The sequence below is a fragment of the Aotus nancymaae genome, unplaced genomic scaffold (genome assembly GCF_030222135.1).
Source record: "Aotus nancymaae isolate 86718 unplaced genomic scaffold, 86718_ANA_hifiasm-v0.15.2.pri h1tg000067l, whole genome shotgun sequence".
NCBI lineage: Eukaryota > Metazoa > Chordata > Mammalia > Primates > Aotidae > Aotus > Aotus nancymaae.
Window position 1 is genome coordinate 6834363 of NW_026988482.1, and position 19025 is coordinate 6853387.

A 19025-nucleotide genomic window follows, 5' to 3' on the forward strand; every position below is an offset into this window, starting at 1 on the left:
AAATAAGAGTTAGGCAACAGCAAACCACCACATTCACCACTCACTGCAGAATGGCTTCTCCTCAGCTGTGTCAAAGAACGCCTTCGTCATTGGAGGATCTTTCTCCCTTAAATAGTCTTTCCAATTATCAGCATAATAGCCTATAAGACAAGTTGGAAAAAATGGAAGATTAACCTGTGTTACATAAGCCGTAAACACAACTGAGGTCGCGACAACGGTGGGTTTGACTGCATCCACCACCTCAGAGAACCTCCCTCCCTTCTCCCTCACCACAGGGGCTACCCATCTTTCTGGCCTAAGAGCTGGAGGGCAGGCAACTGGACCCTCCAGTGGTTTTCCCCCTTTACTGGTTCTCAGTAGCAGGGTGGGGGCATAGGAGGTGGCACACCCTGGTATGGGCTAAAAATAACACTGACATTTGTCAGTAATACATTCATTTTTCTAGATTGAAACAGATTCAAGTTCATACCTAAAATAGCATCACTGTTGCAAAGCAATATGCTTTCTTTCTTTTTTTTTTTTTTTGGAACGGAGTCTTGCTCTGTTGCCAGACTAGAGTGCAGTGGCACGATCTCGGCTCACTGCAACCTCTGACTCCCGGGTTCAAGTGATTCTCCTGCCTCAGCCTCCCGGGTAGCTGGGATTACAGGCACACTCCACTACACCCAGCTAATTTTTGTATTTATAGTAGAGATGGGGTTTCACCATGTTGGCCAGGATGGTCTCGATCTTCTGACCTCATGATCCACCTGCCTCAGCCTCTCAAAGTGCTGGGATTACAGGCATGAGCCACCATGCAATATGCTTCTTGAAGAACTCCAATGGGGCTCCTAAATTGCATAGACCTAGGCTTGCCCCATGACTGACTGTGTCACTAAGCAGGTGAGTGTCCTTCTTTGTGTGATGTCCAGAGGGGCCTCTTTCTCTCCTCTGTCCCTAGCCCTAGAGAATGGCCTTCACATTCTGCCTTAATCGATCCAGGGTGGGACCCCAGCATCAGTATTGTGTTAAACTCCTTAGGTAATTCTAATGTACAATCAAGGTGAAGAACATTTGTCTATATACCATGCCCTGCTGTTAACTTGGATTTTTCCTTTTGGGAAAAATTAGAAAATCCTCGTGGCCATCCTGTTTCAGAGTCCTAACTACCTGGAATATTTGTACTAATCCCTAGCAAATATCCAAGCGGCCTCCCCAGTTTCTATTACCTCACTCCACCTGCCATATGTGCACACAAGAGCCAGAGTGTGGAGTGACGGCATTTACAGACATGACGTGTGAGAAGGGGTCGCTCTGCAAGGTTCACTTGGCAGGGGGGTCTCTGGGTTCACTGTGGACCCTCTCCCAGCAGAGAGGTTGTATGCACAGAGAGGGCATTCCTGTCCCCACAGGAGGAGCCCATGTAGACTGACTGTAACCTGGGTAAGCTTGGAAACTCTTCTGGAACCTTTTTTTCCATGCTAGAATAGTGTCCAGGGAGGCTGTATTGCCTTCCAGATGGAATACTCTACAATTGCTTTTCTTTTATTTTTATTTTGTTTTGTTTTTTAAGGCGGAATTTCGCTCTTCTCTCCCAGGCTGGAGTGCAATGATGAGGTCTCGGCTCACCGCATCCTCCACCTCCTGGGTTCAAATGATTCTCCTGCCTCAGCCTCCCACGTAGCTGGTTCTACAGGCACCCACCACCATGCCCAGCTAATTGTTCTGTATTTTTAGTGGAGACGGGGTTTCACCATGTTGGCCAGGCTGGTCTCGAACTCCTGACCTCAGGTGATCCATCTGCCTCAGCCTCCTAAAGTGCTGGGATTACGGGCATGAGCCACCATGCCCGGCCTACTGTTGCTTTTCTAACGCTGTTTATTAGTAGGAGACTAGAGTAGTTCAAATTGGCTAGAAAAAGCTGACTAGAAAAAAAAGTTGTCTTTTTAAAAATTTTTTCTTTTTAAGAAAAAAATTTTTTTAAATTTAACCTTTTATTTATTTATTTTTGGAGACAGGTTCTTGCTCTGTCACTCAAGCTGGAGTACAGTGGCATGATCTCAGCTCACTGCAGCCTCAACCTCCTGGGTTCAAGTGATCCTCCCACCTAAGCCTCCCTCTCGAGTAGCTAGGACTATAGGCACACACCATCACAGCCAGCTACTTTTTGTATTTTTATAGAGACAGGGTTTCACCATTTTACCCAGGCTGGTCACGAACTCTTGACCTCAAGTGATCCACCTGCCTCAGCCTCCCAAAGTGCTAGAATTACAGGCATGAGCCACTGTGCCCAGCAGAAAAACAAGTTTTTAAACAATTGTGGGGCCAGTTTTTACATGATAAAGTGGTTCTGGAATTCATACCAAAAATTAGTTCTTTGTTAATCAGAGAGGAAACTGCTTGTTGGACTTACCCAGGAGGGGACAGGACTGGTTTTGTGAGGCACCGCAGCTGACACACTCGCCCTTCCTATAATCCTGGTAGGAGTCACAGGGGTATGCGGTGATGGTGCAGCTCTCTCTCAGGGAAGCCAGGTACAGGTACACAGACCTCTGGTGGTCACATTTAAAATACTGCAATCCTTGGTTGTAAAAGAAGTGATGAAAGAGAAGAGCAGCTGAAGCACTGAATAATACTATATCACATCTTTTATACACACACACCATTTCTCATCTGGCCCTGCACGGTTTCATTTAATCTTTATAAAATCCCATGGATAACGATTCATGCCGGCAAGTGGGAGGAGAAAAGATTAAATCAAATTAAGGTTGTGGCAAGAATTAGGGCAAATATGCTTTGGTAAAAGACCTAGGGCTGGGCGAGGTGGCTCACGCCTGTAATACCAGCACTTTAGAGGGCCAAGGCAGGTGGATCACCTGAGGTCAGGAGTTCGAGACCAGCCTGGCCAACATAGGGAAACCCTGTCTTTACTAAAAATACAAAAATTAGCTGGGTGTGGTGGTGGGTGCCTGTAATCCCAGCTACCTGAGAGGCTGAGGCAGGGAGAATTGCTTGAACCTGGGAGTCGGAGGTTACACTGAGCCGAGATTGCACCACTGCACTCCAGCCTGGCAACAGAACAAGACTCCGTCTCAAAAAAAAAAAAAAGCCCTTTATTTTATGAAATAATGGTGATGACAGATATATTTTTGTGGTTTAGGATTTTCTCCTAACTCAGCAAATTAAGTATCCCAAATTTGTTTTTGAATATTTTAAAACCAGAAATGTCTACGTTTTATTTATAACTGCTGAGCCAGGCATGGTTGGTTGTGCTGGGCCCGTTGACTTCAGTAGGGATGGCACCAGTTCAAGAGGCTAAGGAACAGACCTAGAGCCAGTGAACAAGCCCTACGGTTTATTGGAGGAATTTACATACGGGAACATTCCAGTGTCAACAGGCCGGACAGGAGAACTGCAACCGCGTATAAAAAGCATGCAGTTTATACGGCACCTTCACCCCACCCAGCAACCTCCACATGGCAACCCTCATTCTGAAGTGTTGCTGTCAGCTGTGTCTGCCATCAGGCTCATTCTCAGGGTATGCTGACGTTATGCTGTCAGGTGTGGCACACACCTGTAATCCCAGCACTTTGGGGGACCAAGGAAGAAGGATTACAAAGAATAAAGAGAAAGGGAAAGAAGGAAGGAAGAAAGGAAGGGAGGGGAGAGAGAGAGAGAGAGAGGGAGAGGGCCCAGGCATGGTGGCTCACACGTGTAATCCCAGCACTTTGGGAGGCCGAGGCAGGCAGATCACCTGAGATTGGGAGTTCGAGGCCAGCCTGACCAACATGGAGAAACCCTGTCTCTACTAAAAATACAAAATTAGCCAGATATGATGGCACATGCCTGTAATCCCAGCTACTCGGGAAGCTGAGGCAGGAGAATCACTTGAACCCAGGAGGCAGAGGTTGCATGAGCTGAGATCATGCCATTGCAGTCCAGCCTGGGCGACAAGAGTGAAACTCCATCTCAAAGAAAAAAAATGAATGAATGAAGGAAGGAAGGAAGGAATGGAAGGAGGGAGGAAGGGAGGGGAAAAAGAAAGAAGGGAGGGAGGGAGGAAGGAAAGAAGGGAGGGAGAGAGAAAGGAAGGAAAGAAGGGAGGGAGAGAGGAAGGAAGGAAAGAAGGGAGGGAGAGAGGAAGGAAGGAAAGAAGGGAGGGAGGGAGGGAGGGTGGCCATCACGGGCACTAACAGCGTATGCACAGGCGCTTTATGTAATGTATTCCTAACCCTCACAGTTTTGCATGGTAGATGATACGTATTAGCCTCATTTTATAGATGAGAAAACGGAGGCACAGAGAACCCTGAGGTCCCACGCTAGTAAAGCAGGGACTTTAAACCCAGGTCTATGTAGCTTCAAAACCTGTGTTTGTGACTCTACCACTGAAGTTCTCAAAATAGCGTGTCCAGACCAGCTGCGTTAGTATCACCAGGGGACTTGGGGACTTGTTAGAAATGGAAATTCTTGTGCCACACAGGAGATGGGTGAGGATGGTGGCTGGTGTCAAAATCCCATCCTGGGGCAAGAAACCAGGATCGGGGGATATAAATAAGTGTGGACTATTGGGTGGAGTCCCATATGTATGCGGTCAATCCAAATTTGTGCCAATTCTCCCTTTATTCTTAGTGTGAAATCTGAAGTCAGAAAAATAGATACAACATTTAAGGAAGAAGGGAACGCACGGAGAAACTCAGAAGGCTTTGACTCAGCCTACGGGGTCGTTACATTAAGAGGACCCTTAAAGGAGGTAGGACCACTGAGGGGCTAGTCAAAGAGCATCACCTGCTATCACAGAAGATGAGGAAGGGGAGAATGTTAAGGACAGGCTGGGCCGGGCGCGGTGGCTCACGCCTGTAATCCCAGCACTTTGGGAGGCTGAGGCAAGCAGATCACTTGAGCCCAGGAGTTCAAGACCAGCCTGGCCAACATAGAGACCCCATCTCTACTAAAACTATAAAAATTAGCCAGGCATGGTGGTGCATGCCTGTAGTCCCAGCTACTCAGGAGGCTGAGGCAAGAGAATTGCTTGAACCCAGGAGGCAGAGATTGCAGTGAGCCGAGATCACGCCACTGCCCTCCAGCCTGGGTGACACAGTGAGACTCCATCTCAAAAATAAATAAAAATAAAAAAGGAGGGCAGGCTTATTGGAACCTGAAGCTGGAGGCTTCTGGAAAACGGAAGCTGAGAAAAGGGCCCTGGGCTCAGCCATCTGGTAGTTGAGAGGCAGCTGGTGAACTTGAAGTCATCTTTAGCAAAGAGACGTGGGTTGAAACTAGAGAAGTAGAGGTTAGCCTGATGGGCAGTGAGGAGACGGAAGCAGAAATAAAGACTGTCACTGGATGGGTTTGTCAGTGAAAAGGAGAAAAATTTGATAGTCATTAAAAATTCCCTAGAAGTTTTCATCGGATGGCAAATATGTTTAAGGCAGAGAAGGGAACCATTGAAGAAGGAACAGGTAAAGCTATCAGGAAAGAAGGCATTGAAGGGTTATTGGCAGAGGAAGACCCCCAAGGAGGGCAAGAGAGGAGACAGCTTTGAGAAAGGCTGGGGAATGCGCTACCCTGGGTCTGGAGGGAACATGAATGCAGTCTTTACATTCTTGTGAACTAAGATCATAAAACAGCTCTCTTAGGCGGGACCTTGATCTATGTACAAAAGTCCAATCTAGCTCACCTCTAAGAGCTGAGAATTTGTAGGTGGGAAATATTTGGAGCAGAAGTATAAGGAATGACCACGGGGAGTCAGCAAGAGATGAATGAGAGCGTTCACTGGCCCCATGATGGAGGCCAGGGAGATACCAGAAAGCTTGCCTGGATCTTGTGATCCATCAACAAGGCTTCATAACTTTGCCAGCAATGTTCCCAAGCAAAAGTGGAACTGACGTGGCCGAGACCTGGGGGGTGCACTGGGCATTCATGATAGCAGTCAAGTGGCAGGGGCTTCGTTTCTGCTACAAGGGTGAAGTAAGAAGGGCTGAATGATAGCACCAGTGTCACTAGAAGTCACGGATGGGCCAGAAGAGCTGAGAGGCAAGCCTCGAGATATTTCTTAGCAGGAGCCATGTGGTGTGACAGCGAGACAGGAGGCTGATGAGGCATGGGGATGGGTATTGGAAGAGCTGGAGATGATGGAAGAACTGCAGCACAGAGGTTGTCAGAAGATTGAAGGACCAGAGTCTGATGTCGCTCAAAAGAAGGAACTGGGTCCAAATGATGCGTAATCAATGGCGAATCTGAATAGAAAACAGAAAGCCTCATGAAAAGAGAAGTCGTGACTGGAAGCCAGTGGAGATGCTGGGTGCTGAGATCAAACTATTTCCTCCTCCTCCAGAGTCCACTGGTGCCCAGAGAAGAAATTAATGAAGACCAAAGAGAAATAAACTGGGCAAGGAGGGAGAAGCATGAAGCTGGCATGGGGCCCAGCTGGGAACTGGTGTCAGACCTGATGGGTCAACATTTAATTATTGTTCCTGGAACTTCCTTTTGCAGAAACAATGAAGTTAATAACAACACTGGGGATATGTCCTTTATAAGCAAAGCACATTATCTTTGGCTGCTGTGGATGTAGTTACACTATCAAACAGGACAGGATTTGAACTTGACTGCGGTACAATATGGTTGGCCTACGTAGGCCATTTCAGCCCATCACTTTCAAATGCTGTGTCACTCCAGGGGGCCTATCTAGCTACCATTTTGTAACAAGATCATCTTTGTTCTAGGATTATTTCCATGGTAATTTTACTTTCTCTAGCAATGGTGAAGTACGGATTTCGAGCCTTTAGATTGGTCTTTTTATCTGTCAGTCACTTCACTTTTACGGTGCCCTCTAACTCCCCATTTTTGTTTTGTGAGTTTTTTCCTCGTTGTAAAAGTAATATATAATTATTTGAAAAACACAAAATAATAGGAAATAGTGATGCAAAAACACGTAAAAGTCCAATATCAACAGATTGCCAGTAATAATTATTTGGAGCATCTACTTTTAGTCTTTTTTTCTGTATTTACATCTGTACAAATACACATTTAAAATATAAATTGGCATCATATTGTATAGTTTTGTCTTTTTCACTTATCATATTGTAAGAATTTTCATTAATCTCTGAAAATGTGATTTTTAAGAATTATATTTTTTGTGAGCATGCCATAATTTAATATTTTTTGTAAGCTGGACATTTAAATCATTTGTAAAGCTTTAATTATAAATAATGTTATACTGAACATCTTTGCACTCTAATTCTTGTCTCCATTTTCCATTATTTCTCTATGAGCAATTTCCAGGTGTAGAATTTCTAGGTCAAAGGCATACCTTTTCAAGAGAGAGAAATAACTCAGAATAGCTTTCAATCATGTGGCTATAGTTTTAAAAGTAGTGGCTGGGCACGATGGCTCAGGCCTGTAATCTCAGCACTTTGGGAGGCTGAGGAGGGTGGATCATAAGGTCAGGAGTTCAAGACCAACCTGGCCAAGATGGTGAAACACACACGCTACTAAATATTCAAAAAATTGGCTGGGCATGGTGGCAGGCACCTGCAGTTCCAGCTACTCGGGAGGCTGAGGCAGAGAATTGCTTGAACCCAGGAGGCGGAGGTTGCAGTGAGCCAGAATGGAGCCACTGCACTACAGCCGGGGTGACAGAGCAAGACTCAATCTTTAAAAAAAAAAAAAAATCCCTGGTTGTCTAGTGGCTAGAGAAAAAAAGTATATTCGAGTTATAATTTTTAATTTGTAATTTATATTTATACTACTTTTATCTTCTCAGGAAGTTTGTTTTCTATTAAAAATTACTACATGGCTGGGTGTGGTGGCTCATGCCTGTAGTCCCAGCACTTTGGGAGGCCGAGACAGGCAGATCACGAGGTCAAGAGATCGAGACCATCCTGGCCAACATGGTGCAACCTCATCTCTACTAAAAATATAAAAATTAGCTGGGCATGGTGGCAGCCTCCTGTAGTCCCAGCTACTTGGGAGGCTGAGACAGGAGAATTGCTTGAACCCAGGAGGTGGAGACTGCAGTGAGCCGAGATAGCGCCATTGCACTCTAGCCTGGCGACAGAGCAAGACTCTGTCTCAAAAAAAAAAAAAAAAAAAAAAAAAAAAATTACTGCATGTAGAATAATGTCAGATTTTTAAAATATGCCTTTTCTTTTTCTTTTTTGAGAAGGGTCTCACTGTGTTGGCTCAGGTAGAGTGCAGTGGCATGATGATGGCTCACTGCAGCCTCTACTTCCTAGGCTCAAGCAATCCTCCCACCTCAGCCTCCTGAGTAGCTGGGATCACAGGCGTGCTGCCACACCCAGCTAATTTTGTTTTTATTTTTTGTAGAGATAGAGTCTCCCTTCTGTTGCCCAGGCTGGTCTTGAACTCCTGGGCTCAAACAATCTTCCCACCTTGGCCTCCCAAATTGCTGGGATTACAGGTGTGCACCACTGTACCTAGACAAAATATGCCTTTTTATTTATTTTATTTTTTTTGAGATGGAGTTTCACTCTTGTTGCCCAGGCTGAAGTGCTGTGGTGTGATCTCAGCTCACCACAACACCTGCCTCCCGGGTTCAAGCAATTCTCCTGCCTCAGCCTCCTGAGTAGCTGGGATTACAGGCATGCGTCACCACACCTGGCTAATTTTTTGTATTTAGTAGAGACAGGGTTTCACCATGTGAGCCAGGCTGGTCTCAAACTCCTGACCATGGACGATCCACCAGCCTTGGCATCCCAAGGTGCTGGGATTATAGGTGTGAGCCACCATGTCCAGGTTCCAAAATATGCCTTTTTATCTTCTTTTTTTTTTTTTTGAGGTGGAGTTTTGCTCTTGTTGCCCAGGCTGGAGTGCAATGGCATGATCTCAGCTCACTGAAACCTCCATCCGCCTCCTGGGTTCAAGTGATTCTCCTGCCTCAGCCTCCCGAGTAGCTGGGATTATAGGCATGTAATTCCTCCCCAGTAGCTGTGATTACAGGCATGAGCCACCGTGCCCAGCTAATTTTTGTATTTTTAGTAGAGACATGTTGGCCAGGCTGATCTAGAATTCCTGACCTTGTGATCTGCCCACCTCGGCCTCCCAAAGTGCTGGGATTACAAGTGTGAGCCACCACGCCAGGCCCAAAATATGGCTTTTCATACCAATATTTTGCAAAATATAAAGTATCTGCGCTTACCTCCCAATATTGTTTTTGGGCAGCCAGGCTGATCCAATCCTCCATTTGGGTAAAAGTCTATGTTTCCTAATGGTTCCTTATAGCCCAGTGCTAAAAGAGAACACACTCTGCTTTTATATTGCTTTGAATTTTTCACATCTCATAGCTCATTTGCCTGCCAGATATAAGCAGAAATCGATTATTATTGTTGCTATATCATCGTTACACCTGTGTCAGTGTTTTGCCCAAAGTCACCCCAGCTGGTTAGTTAGAAGACAATGATTTCTAACTTGGTAACTGTGAAAATGGTAAGGAATTTACTTCCAATATTTCTAAAGACCTAAGGGAGGTTAGTCACTCATTCACCGCAAGGCTGATAAAATGATACATTTCTTCCTTATGTTTGGCTGGAACCCTTTAATTGCCTGTTGCTTCTGAGCCTCTATTTGCATTTGTGTAACTCTTTAATGAAAAGAAGAAAGGAAAAAATAAATTTTTATTTAGTAGGTAAAATCTTTAAATATTTGAAATCTAGGATGGTAAAAAGATTGGAACTACTTCTAGAAAATGAGGAGTTAAAAATGTATATATAGGTTGCAGGCAGTGGCTCATGCCTATAATCCCAGCACTTTGGGAGGCTGAGGTGGGAGAGTCGCTTGAGTCCACGAGTTCGAGACCAGCCTGGGCAAAATGGCAAAACTCCGTCTCTACAAAAAATACAGAAATTAGCCAGGCATTGTGATGTGTGCCTGCAGTCCCAGCTACTCGGGAGGCTGAGGTGGGAGGAGCACTCAGGCTAGGAGAAGGAGGTTGCAGTGAGCCAAGACAGCAACTGCACTCTGGCCTGGGTGACAGAGCCAGACCCTGCCTCAAAAGATAATAATAATAAATAAAAACTTTAGAAAGTATATATATATAGATTTAATAACTGTTTATTGCCTTTATTAAATCCCCAATCAGTAAAGTGCTTCATTTAATATAAATTAAATAATTTAATGTAGGTATACACATATATGCACATGTATATACACAATGCATCATGGTAATAATAATAATAGTTATTATATATTGAGAACTCACACGTGTCTGTGGGCATAGTACTAGGTGTTTCACAATGCAAAGTGGCCACTGGTAAATTCAGATGAAACAAGTTAGGTGGAGATATGGGGCCAGGCATGGTGGCTCACGCCTGTAATCCTATCACTTCGGGAGGCTGAGGCAGAAGGATCACTTGAGCTCAGGAGTTCGAGACCAGCCTGGGCAACATAGTGAGACCTCGTCTCCATCAGTGGAAAAAAAAAGGGGGGACTTAAGGAACTAACATGACATCATTAGAAAGGGCAAAACCTGGGATTTAAATCTACATTTGCCTGATGGCAAAACTATACCCTCTCCTTCAAAATTCACTTCCCCAAAATAAATTGCTCTGTTCCATCAAGCATTAACATGTACTTTGCAAACTTCGTTGTAAGAATGCCACTGTTTCACAAAGAGATAATTTCTTTCAAGGCAAATAAATGCCGAATACCACACCAGAATGCCCATGATAGATGGCAAAGGTTTTTTTAGGTGGTTGTATCACAAAGAGAATGCCTGATTAAATGTCCACTCTGCTGTTTCCTCAATCCTCCCCAAGTTTCTACTCCAGCGCTTCTCCGAGACAGCTGGATATAGGTACCCATCCTTGAGATCACCCAGACCCGCCTGACACATATCCAATCCCAAACATGAAAACAACACCGTAAAAGACAGAAATGGGCCGGCTGCAGTGGCTCACGCCTGTAATCCCAGCACTTTGGGAGGCCAAGGCAGGTGGATCACCTAAGTTCAGGAGTTCGAGACCAGCCTGGACAACATGGTGAAACACTGTCTCTAGTAAAATACAAAAATTATCTGGGCATGGTGGTGAGCGCCTGTAATCCCAGCTACTCGGGAGGCTGAGGCAGGAGAATCACTTGAACCCAGAAGTTGCAGTGAGCCGAGATCGTGCCATTGCACTCCAGTCTGGGCAACAAAAGCTAAACTCCATCTCAAAAAATCAATAAATAAAATAAAAATAAAGACAGCAATGGCCAAGAAGATCTGCAGAGAGCCAGAGAGTTGTAGGTGCATCAGAGTCACTCTGCGTAGAGAGATTTAACACCTGAATATATCTCTCAGCTCAAGAAAATAAAATGAACCAACAAGACCAAGAAGTCATGCATCCAAAGCTAATCGCACATACGGAAACATTGATCTTCATGCTGAGCGAATTAGCCTGTCCTTCATGGGGCATGATGATCCCTTTAAAAATATGAAGAGGCCATGGGATAATCATCCACGCTCTAGCACGTGGTCCTGGGTGCCTACATTAAACCAGCCTCCCTTTAATATTTCCGTGGATTTGGAACCCTGCCTGGAAAAAAAGTGGGAATCTAGAGGAACCTGATCTGCCCCTACGTGATGATCTGCCCAGGGGAGACTGTAGGAGTCTGGGGGTAGTCACTGGCCCACAAGGACAGGAGCGTTACCATCAGTGTCGGAATGGATGACATCAACGAACTGCGCATCACTGGGATCTAATCTGTCCTGGGGAGGTTTCCCGTTGAATAAAGGGCCCGCAGGGTCGAGGCCTGGAAGGAAAACAGAGTCACTTGGCAGCCCCACACCATGAGTCACCTGCAGCCGGCCTTTGATCCCTCTGGATGAGGGTGGCTCTCAGGCTGCAGGGTACCCTCAGGGGGTGAGCACTCGCACTCCCACCCCACTTGGCCGGGACTCTGAAGCTTGTTCCCACGGTGGAGACGGTTACCCTGGCTGAGCTCCTGAGAATGGCATCCAGACTCCATCACGGGCATGTCTCATGCAGGGCATCACAGCAGGAAACTCGTGCACATGTATGAGGATCAAGGGGTGGGGATGAACGAGCGCCCAGGAGAAAAGCACTGAAGGGCGCGTTAAAGAGAAAAGAGCGGATGCTATACTCATCTTTATCCCCCTTTAGATGATTCAGACTTTTTGGATCTCACTCAGCCCTTCCTTTTTGTTATTAATAAAACTCCTTTATAGCTTCCACTCATTCATATATGCTAGCCCATTTGATCCATACTGCAAACCCGTGAGGGAGGCAGGGTATCTATATCATTATTTTCCAGATGAATGGACAGTGATTCAGGAATATCAAGACCTCCATCAGAACACAGCCTCATACTGCAGCCACCTCTATCTGTCGAGCTCGTGGTTTCACTGCCCTGAGCTTAGCAAGCTCAGCCGGAAAGGGTGAAACTCACTGGTCAGGCCAAGTATCAGGCTAAGTATTGAAGAGGAAATTCAAGTGGGTGTCAATCCCTGCAGAATTCACCCACGCTGTAAATGTCTAAACCGGTTTCTTGCCCTTGGTCAATGTTATTTGGGTGTTCCTCCCCACCACGACGCAGCAGCTGGAAAAACAGGAGAGGAGCTCCTATGATCTCGTAACCACGAAATAAAGATTAAACAAAACAAAAAAAAAGAAAAAAAAGTCAGAGACTCCAAAAGGTTTGGTTTACCAGATCCCTGCCTGGAGTGAAGAAGGTTTCAAGGCAAGTCTCCCTCGAAGTTTTGTCTATGAATGTCATCTTATATCTCCTATCCCCTGGTGCTACATAGAAAATGCAAGAGATAGGCCGGGCGCGGTGGCTCAAGCCTGTAATCCCAGCACTTTGGGAGGCCGAGGCGGGTGGATCACGAGGTCAAGAGATCGAGACCATCCTGGTCGACATGGTGAAACCCCGTCTCTACTAATACAAAAAATTAGCTGGGCACGGTGGCGCGTGCCTGTAATCCCAGCTACTCAGGAGGCTGAGGCAGGAGAATTGCCTGAACCCAGGAGGCGGAGGTTGCGGTGAGCTGAGATCGCGCCATTGCACTCCAGCCTGGGTATCAAGAGCGAAACTCCGTCTCAAAAAAAAAAAAAAAAAAAAAAAGAAAATGCAAGAGATACCATCTTTGCCTTGATTTCCTAAGTTCTAGCCTTTTTCTCTTTTCTGGGGTTGGGGAGAGAGCCAGTTGTGGGAGCTCTTGCTATGTTTCCCAGGCTAGTCTCAAACTCCTGGACTCAAGCAGCCCTCCCCCCTCAGCTTCCCAAAGCTCTGGAATTACAAGTGTGAGCCACCACACTCAGCCTACCCGGCTCTAGCTTTAATTCCTCCATTTCAGCTGGTCGCAGTGGCTCGCATCTGCAATCCTAGTGATTTGGGAGGCCAAGGCGGGAGGATTACTTGAGACCAGGAGTTTGAGGCCAGCCTGGGCAACATATGGAGACCCTGTCTCTACAAAAAAATTTAAAAATTGCTGGGTGTGGTAGCTCACGCCTGTAGTCTTAGCTACTCCGGAGGCTGAGACAGAAGGATCACTTGAGCCCAGAAGTTCCAGGTTGCAGTTAGCCATGATTGTGCCATTGCCCTCCACCCCAGGCAACAGACCAAGCAAGAGAGAGAGAGAGAGAGACAGAGAAAGAAAAAGAAAGAGAGAGAAAGAAAGAAAAGAAAGAAGGAAAGAAAGACAGAAAAAGAAAGAGAAAGAAATAGAAAGAAAGAGAAAATGAGCAGTGTCTGGTGTAGTGGCATATGCCTGCAGTCCCTGTAGTGGTAGCTACTTGGGGTGGGGTGGAGATGGGGAGGAGGCTGAGCTCAGAGGATGGCTTGAGCCCAGGAGTTTGAGGCTGCAGTGAGCTGTGATTGCACCACTGCACTCCAGCCTGGGTGACAAAGTAAGACCCTGCCTCAAAAATAAATAGGCGGGGTGTGGTGGCTCATGCCTGTAATCCCAGCACTTTGGGAGGCCAAAGTAGTAGGATAGCTTGAACACAGGAGTTTGAGAACAGCCTGGGCAACATGGCAAAACCCTGTCTCTACAAAAAATACAAAAATCAGCCAGGCATGGTGGCACAGGCCTGTACTGCCAGCTGCTCGGGAGGCTCAGATGGGAGCCTCAGAGGTGATCAGCTGAACCTAGGGAGGTTGAGGCTGTAGTGAGCTATGATCTGCCACTACACTCCAGCCTGGGCAACAGAGTAAGACTCTGTCTCAAAAAAAGAAAAAAGAAGACTTATAAAAGGACTCCTAAGGCCAGGTGGTAGCTCACACCTGTAACCTCAGCACTTTGGAAGGCCAACTGAGCCCAGGAGTTCAAGGCCAACCTAGGCAACATCATGAGATCCCATCTCCAAATTTAAAAAATTTTTTAAGTTAAATAAATGGCTCCTGAATCTAAATCCAGAACATTCTGAGATCATTGTGAAATACAAACAGAATGTAAAAAGTGAGCTTTTCCTTTTTTTGTTGTTGTTTTGTTTTGCTTTTTGTTTACTGGTTTTTTGAGACAGGATCTCACTCTGTCACCCAGGCTTGAGTGCCGTGGCACGATCATAGCTCACTGCATCCTCAAGCTCCTAGGCTCAAGAGATTCTTCTGCGTTAGTCTCCCAAAGTGCTGGGATTACAGGCATGAGCTACTGCACCCAGCCAAAGAGCTTTTTCTTTTTTCTTTGAAATGGAGTCTTGCTCTGTTGCCCACACTGAAGTGCAGTGGTGTGATCTCGGCTCACTGCAACCTCCACCTCCCGGGTTCAAGTGATTCTCCTGCCTCAGCCTCCCGAGTAGCTGGAATTACAGGCACCCGCCACTATGCCCAGCTAATTTTTGTATTTTTAGTAGAGACAGGGTTTCTCCATGTTGGCCAGGCTGGTCTTGAACTCCTGACCTAGTGATCCACCTGCCTCAGCCTCCCAAAGTGCTGAGATTACAGGTGTGAGCCACCTCGCCCGGCCAGAGCTTTTTCTTACTGCTCTAAGATCACCAGAAAAATGTTCATATAAGAATCCTTGGGGATGGGCGCTGTGGCTCACGCCTGTAATCCTAGCACTTTGGGAGGCTGAGGTGGGTGGATCATCTGAGGTCAGGAGTTCAAGACCAGCCTGGCCATCATGGCGAAACCTCATCTTTAAAAAAAAAAGAATCCTTGGCTTTTATTGCAGCCTTAACTGGTTTGAGAATTTGGTGAAAATTCTGGACCCCTCCCCAGGACAGACACCCAACACTTTGCATGCAATTTCAGGGGCCTCTTCCTCCCATACCCAAGATCAATATAAGCTCTTGAAGGAAGTGCTGTCCAATAGAAATACAACATGAGGCCAGGCACGGTGGCTCATACCTATAATCCCAGCACTTTGGGAGGCCGAAGCGGGTGGATCACCTGAGGTCAGGAGTTCGAGACCAGCCTGGCCAACGTGGTGAAACCCTGTCTCTATTAAAAACACAAAAATTGGTCAGGCGTGGTGGCACACACCTGTAGTTCTAGCTACTCGGGAGGCTGAGTCAGGAGAATCGCTTGAACCCGGGAGGCAGAGATTGCGCCATTGTACTCCAGCCTGGGTGACAGAGCGAGACTCAGTCTCAAAAAAAAAAAAAAAAGATATATAAAAGGAAACATTTTATTTACCCAAGTATTTGAGAATGAATTACATTTCTTTCTTGTACTTAGTCGTTGAAATCTAGCGTCTATTTTGCATTTATAGCACATCTCACGTTGCACCGGCCACATCTCAAGTGCTCAGTGGCCTTGTGTGGCGAGTGGCTACTGTATCGGACAGCGTAGCTCTAAGGTTCCTTCTCAAAGTGTGGTGTTTGTGACAACTTGCAACTTCTGGTTAAAAATAAAGACTCCTGACACCAAGCCTGGAGACTCTGATTCCACAAGTTAGCGTGGTAACCACCACCGCAAGGTGAGATCTATACACGCTTAAGTTTGAGTATCACATTTAATTTGATTCACAAGTGACATAGGTACTTGAAATGTTTTTAAATTCACTTGTACTCTGCCGTCTTCTGCTGAAGAAGCTAATGAGAAGCAGAACTAGAAGATGCCTAGAGAGGAAGAGCAAAGGGAAGGGCAGGAGAAGGGGCAATGAAGAGATGAGGGACGTAGATGTGGGACAGGCAGGCCGGATCAAGTCTTGGGAGGTGGAAGTGAATTGTGTCCTTGGTTAACAGACCACATTCCCACCACCCAATCAGCAAAAGCTACGAATCAGAGCTCCTCTCCCTCCTCCCTCTCCCTCCTCCTCCTCCTCCTTCCCCTCCTCCTCCCCCTTCTTCCTCCCCCCGCTTCTTCCTTTTTTTTTCCTCTTCTTCCTTCTTCTCTTTTCTTCTTCCTTCCTCTTTATAGACAGAGCAGGGGACCTGGATGACTTCTAAGCATACCACTGGGAAGAGTCCTACCCGCTAAAAGAAAAGCTCCTGACCAATATGGCAAAACCTCATCTCTACAAAAAACACAAAAATTAGCTCTGCATGGCGGTGTGCACCAATAGTCCCAGCTGCCAGTGGGGCTGAGGTGGGAGGATTGCTTGAGCCGGGGGAAGCCGAGGTTGCAGTGAGTTGTGCTCGCACCCCTGAACTCCAGCCTGGGCAACAAAGTGAGACCCTGTCGTAAAAAAGAGACAAAGAAAAAGAAAAAAGAACTAACAGATAAGGGGCACAGACAAATTCTAGCCATGTGTTCTTTCTACAATAAAGGAAAATGAAATTTTAAAAAATAAAGACATATTGCTTTCTAAAACATAATAATAATAAATTTAAAACATAAAAAGAGGTTTGTTTCCCTAGGAAAAAAGGTAAATAAAATGAAGGCAGCCTTGTCCTTTGGGATGTAAGAGAGCAAAAACCATATAGGACAAACAATGTGACCTCAAGTACCAATAGAGGAGATGACAGCCGTTGTGGGGTGTGTGTGAGAGAGAGAGAGACAGCGACAAACAGACAGAGATGGCATGCCCAGGGCTATCTGCCAAGTTTAATAGCACATTCAAACATGGTGACCCAGGCCAGGCGCAGTGGCTCATGCCTACAATCCTACCTCTTTGGGAGGCTGAGGCAAGTGGATTTCTTGAGGTCAGGAGTGTTGGAGACCAGCCTGGCCAACATGGTGAAACCTCGTCTCTACCAAAAAATACGAAAATTAGCTGGGCACAGTGGCGTATGCCTGTAGTCCCAGCTACTTGGGAGGCTGAGGCAGGAGAATTGCTTGGACCCAGGAGGCAGAAGTTGCAGTGAGCTGAGATTGCACCACTGCACTCCAGCCTGGGCGACAGAGAGAGACTCCATCTCAAAAATAAATAAATAATAATTATATATATATAACTTGCAGCCTTAAAAGTTTACCTCCTAAATATAGTTTTAATCATTTACCTCTCCCCTTTTCCCATCCACTTCTACGTTTTCAGTTTCCATAGATTTAAAACAGCTCTCTTGGTGTGAGGGTGGATTCTGGGAAAGGTGAAATGGGAGAGCCGCTGTGGAAAGTTACTAAGCACGAGGCAAGAGGTTCTAGCAAGGGAGTCTTTGTTTAGGATTTGACCTGCTGCATTTCTGAATGTTTTCACTCAGTGTTGGCCCGAAAGCTGATATTCAGAGAATGAGCCCCAGTCATCAAAATTCCCATCTCATTTTCTTATCTTGAGACTCCAGCTGTGCCTGGGGACTGACATGTATTAGGTTTATCTTTCAGGCTCTCCTGATCTAAATAAAAGGAAGAAGACTAACTCCTTGGGGCACACAGATCTGAATGAGACATAGCTGTTTTCCCAGCCATAAGAGAAATAAACTCATCATCAGTTTTTTCTATAGTATATATAATTTACAATATACTTTACTTGTATTTTATTAAATAATAGCCTGAGGTCAACATTATTTTGGCCTTGTTTTGCACGCAAGGACCCATGCTCAGAGAGGTTAGGTAATTGGAACGGGCTTTGAACCCAAGGAGTTGGATTGGCCTACATAATGCTCCGCCAGTGAACACGCTGCCCAGGCCACCACCCCAAGCCCGTTCACAGGCGCTTACCTGTAATTCTCCCCAGCTGTCCATCGTACATCTCTCCAACAAACCCAGCTATATGGGCGCCTAGACTTACTCCGATCACGTAAATGTCATCAAGAGAAGCTCCTTTTGCCTGGAATTTCAAAAGGTCCATCATTATAAATCATAAGGGGCCAAGGAATTAACAACATTTGCAGAAGTTTCCTGGCTGTTTACTTTGGAGAAGTATTTCTTTTTCTTTTTCTTTCTTTCTTTATTTTTTTTTTGAGTCGGAGTTTTGCTCTTGTTGCCCAGGCTGGAGTGCAGTGGCATGATCTTGGCTCACCGCAACCTCTACCTCCCAGTTTCAAGCAATTCTTAGAGAAGTATTTCTAAGCACCTTACATCTATTATCTCATTTAAAGGTCACAACACCCATGAAAGTAAATGTCATTTTCTTGATTATGCAGCTGAGGAAACTGAGACCCAAAGTTGATGTCATCTGCCCCAGATCAAGCAGCTGGGGAGAAAGCAGAGTATGATTCAAAATAGTCTGTCCACCAGGCACGGTGGCTCACACCTGTAATCCCAGCACTTTGGGAGGCTGAGGCAGGCGGATCACCTGAAGTCGGGAGTTCAAGACCAGCATGGAGAAACCCCGTCTCTATTAAAAATACAAACTTAGCCAGAAGTGATGGTGCATGCCTGTAATCCCAGCTACTAGGGAGGCTGAGGCAGGAGAATCACTTGAACCCGAGAGGTGGAGGTTGCAATGAGTCGAGATCCGCCATTGTGCTCCAGCCTGGGCAACAAGAGCAAAACTCCATCTTAAAAAAAAAAGTCTGCCCAACTCCAAATCCGTGCCTTAATCTTTATGCCATAGACACCAGGCCAAGATGTCTTTGGAACCTTCCAGATTGGGGAGAGGGGCAACAGCACATTTTTACTAACTCCCTTATCTTCATACTGGCTCAGTTAAAGAAGTCACCATGGAGAGGGAATGAAAGAAATTGGGGTGGGGCCGGGTGCGGTGGCTCAAGCCTGTAATCCCAGCACTTTGGGAGGCCGAGACGGGTGGATCACGAGGTCAAGAG

General features: G+C 46.0%; 1 protein-coding gene and 1 long non-coding RNA gene across 2 annotated transcripts in view; one reads left to right on the forward strand and one right to left on the reverse strand.

The window, feature by feature from the left end:
* Positions 1–19025, reverse strand: part of LIPH (lipase H) — a 54629-nt gene that overhangs the window by 16315 nt on the left and 19289 nt on the right. The window contains exons 3-7 of the mRNA XM_012457761.2: positions 17977–18085; positions 11626–11727; positions 9137–9226; positions 2393–2560; positions 45–140 (exon numbers count right to left, since the gene is read on the reverse strand). Coding sequence (XP_012313184.2) covers positions 45–140; positions 2393–2560; positions 9137–9226; positions 11626–11727; positions 17977–18085 — 565 coding nt within the window. The remainder of the gene's footprint in view (positions 1–44; positions 141–2392; positions 2561–9136; positions 9227–11625; positions 11728–17976; positions 18086–19025) is intronic.
* On the forward strand, positions 4001–7200 carry LOC135270794 (uncharacterized). Its single transcript, XR_010338939.1, has 2 exons — positions 4001–4729; positions 5941–7200. It is a non-coding gene; the product is annotated as an uncharacterized LOC135270794 (long non-coding RNA).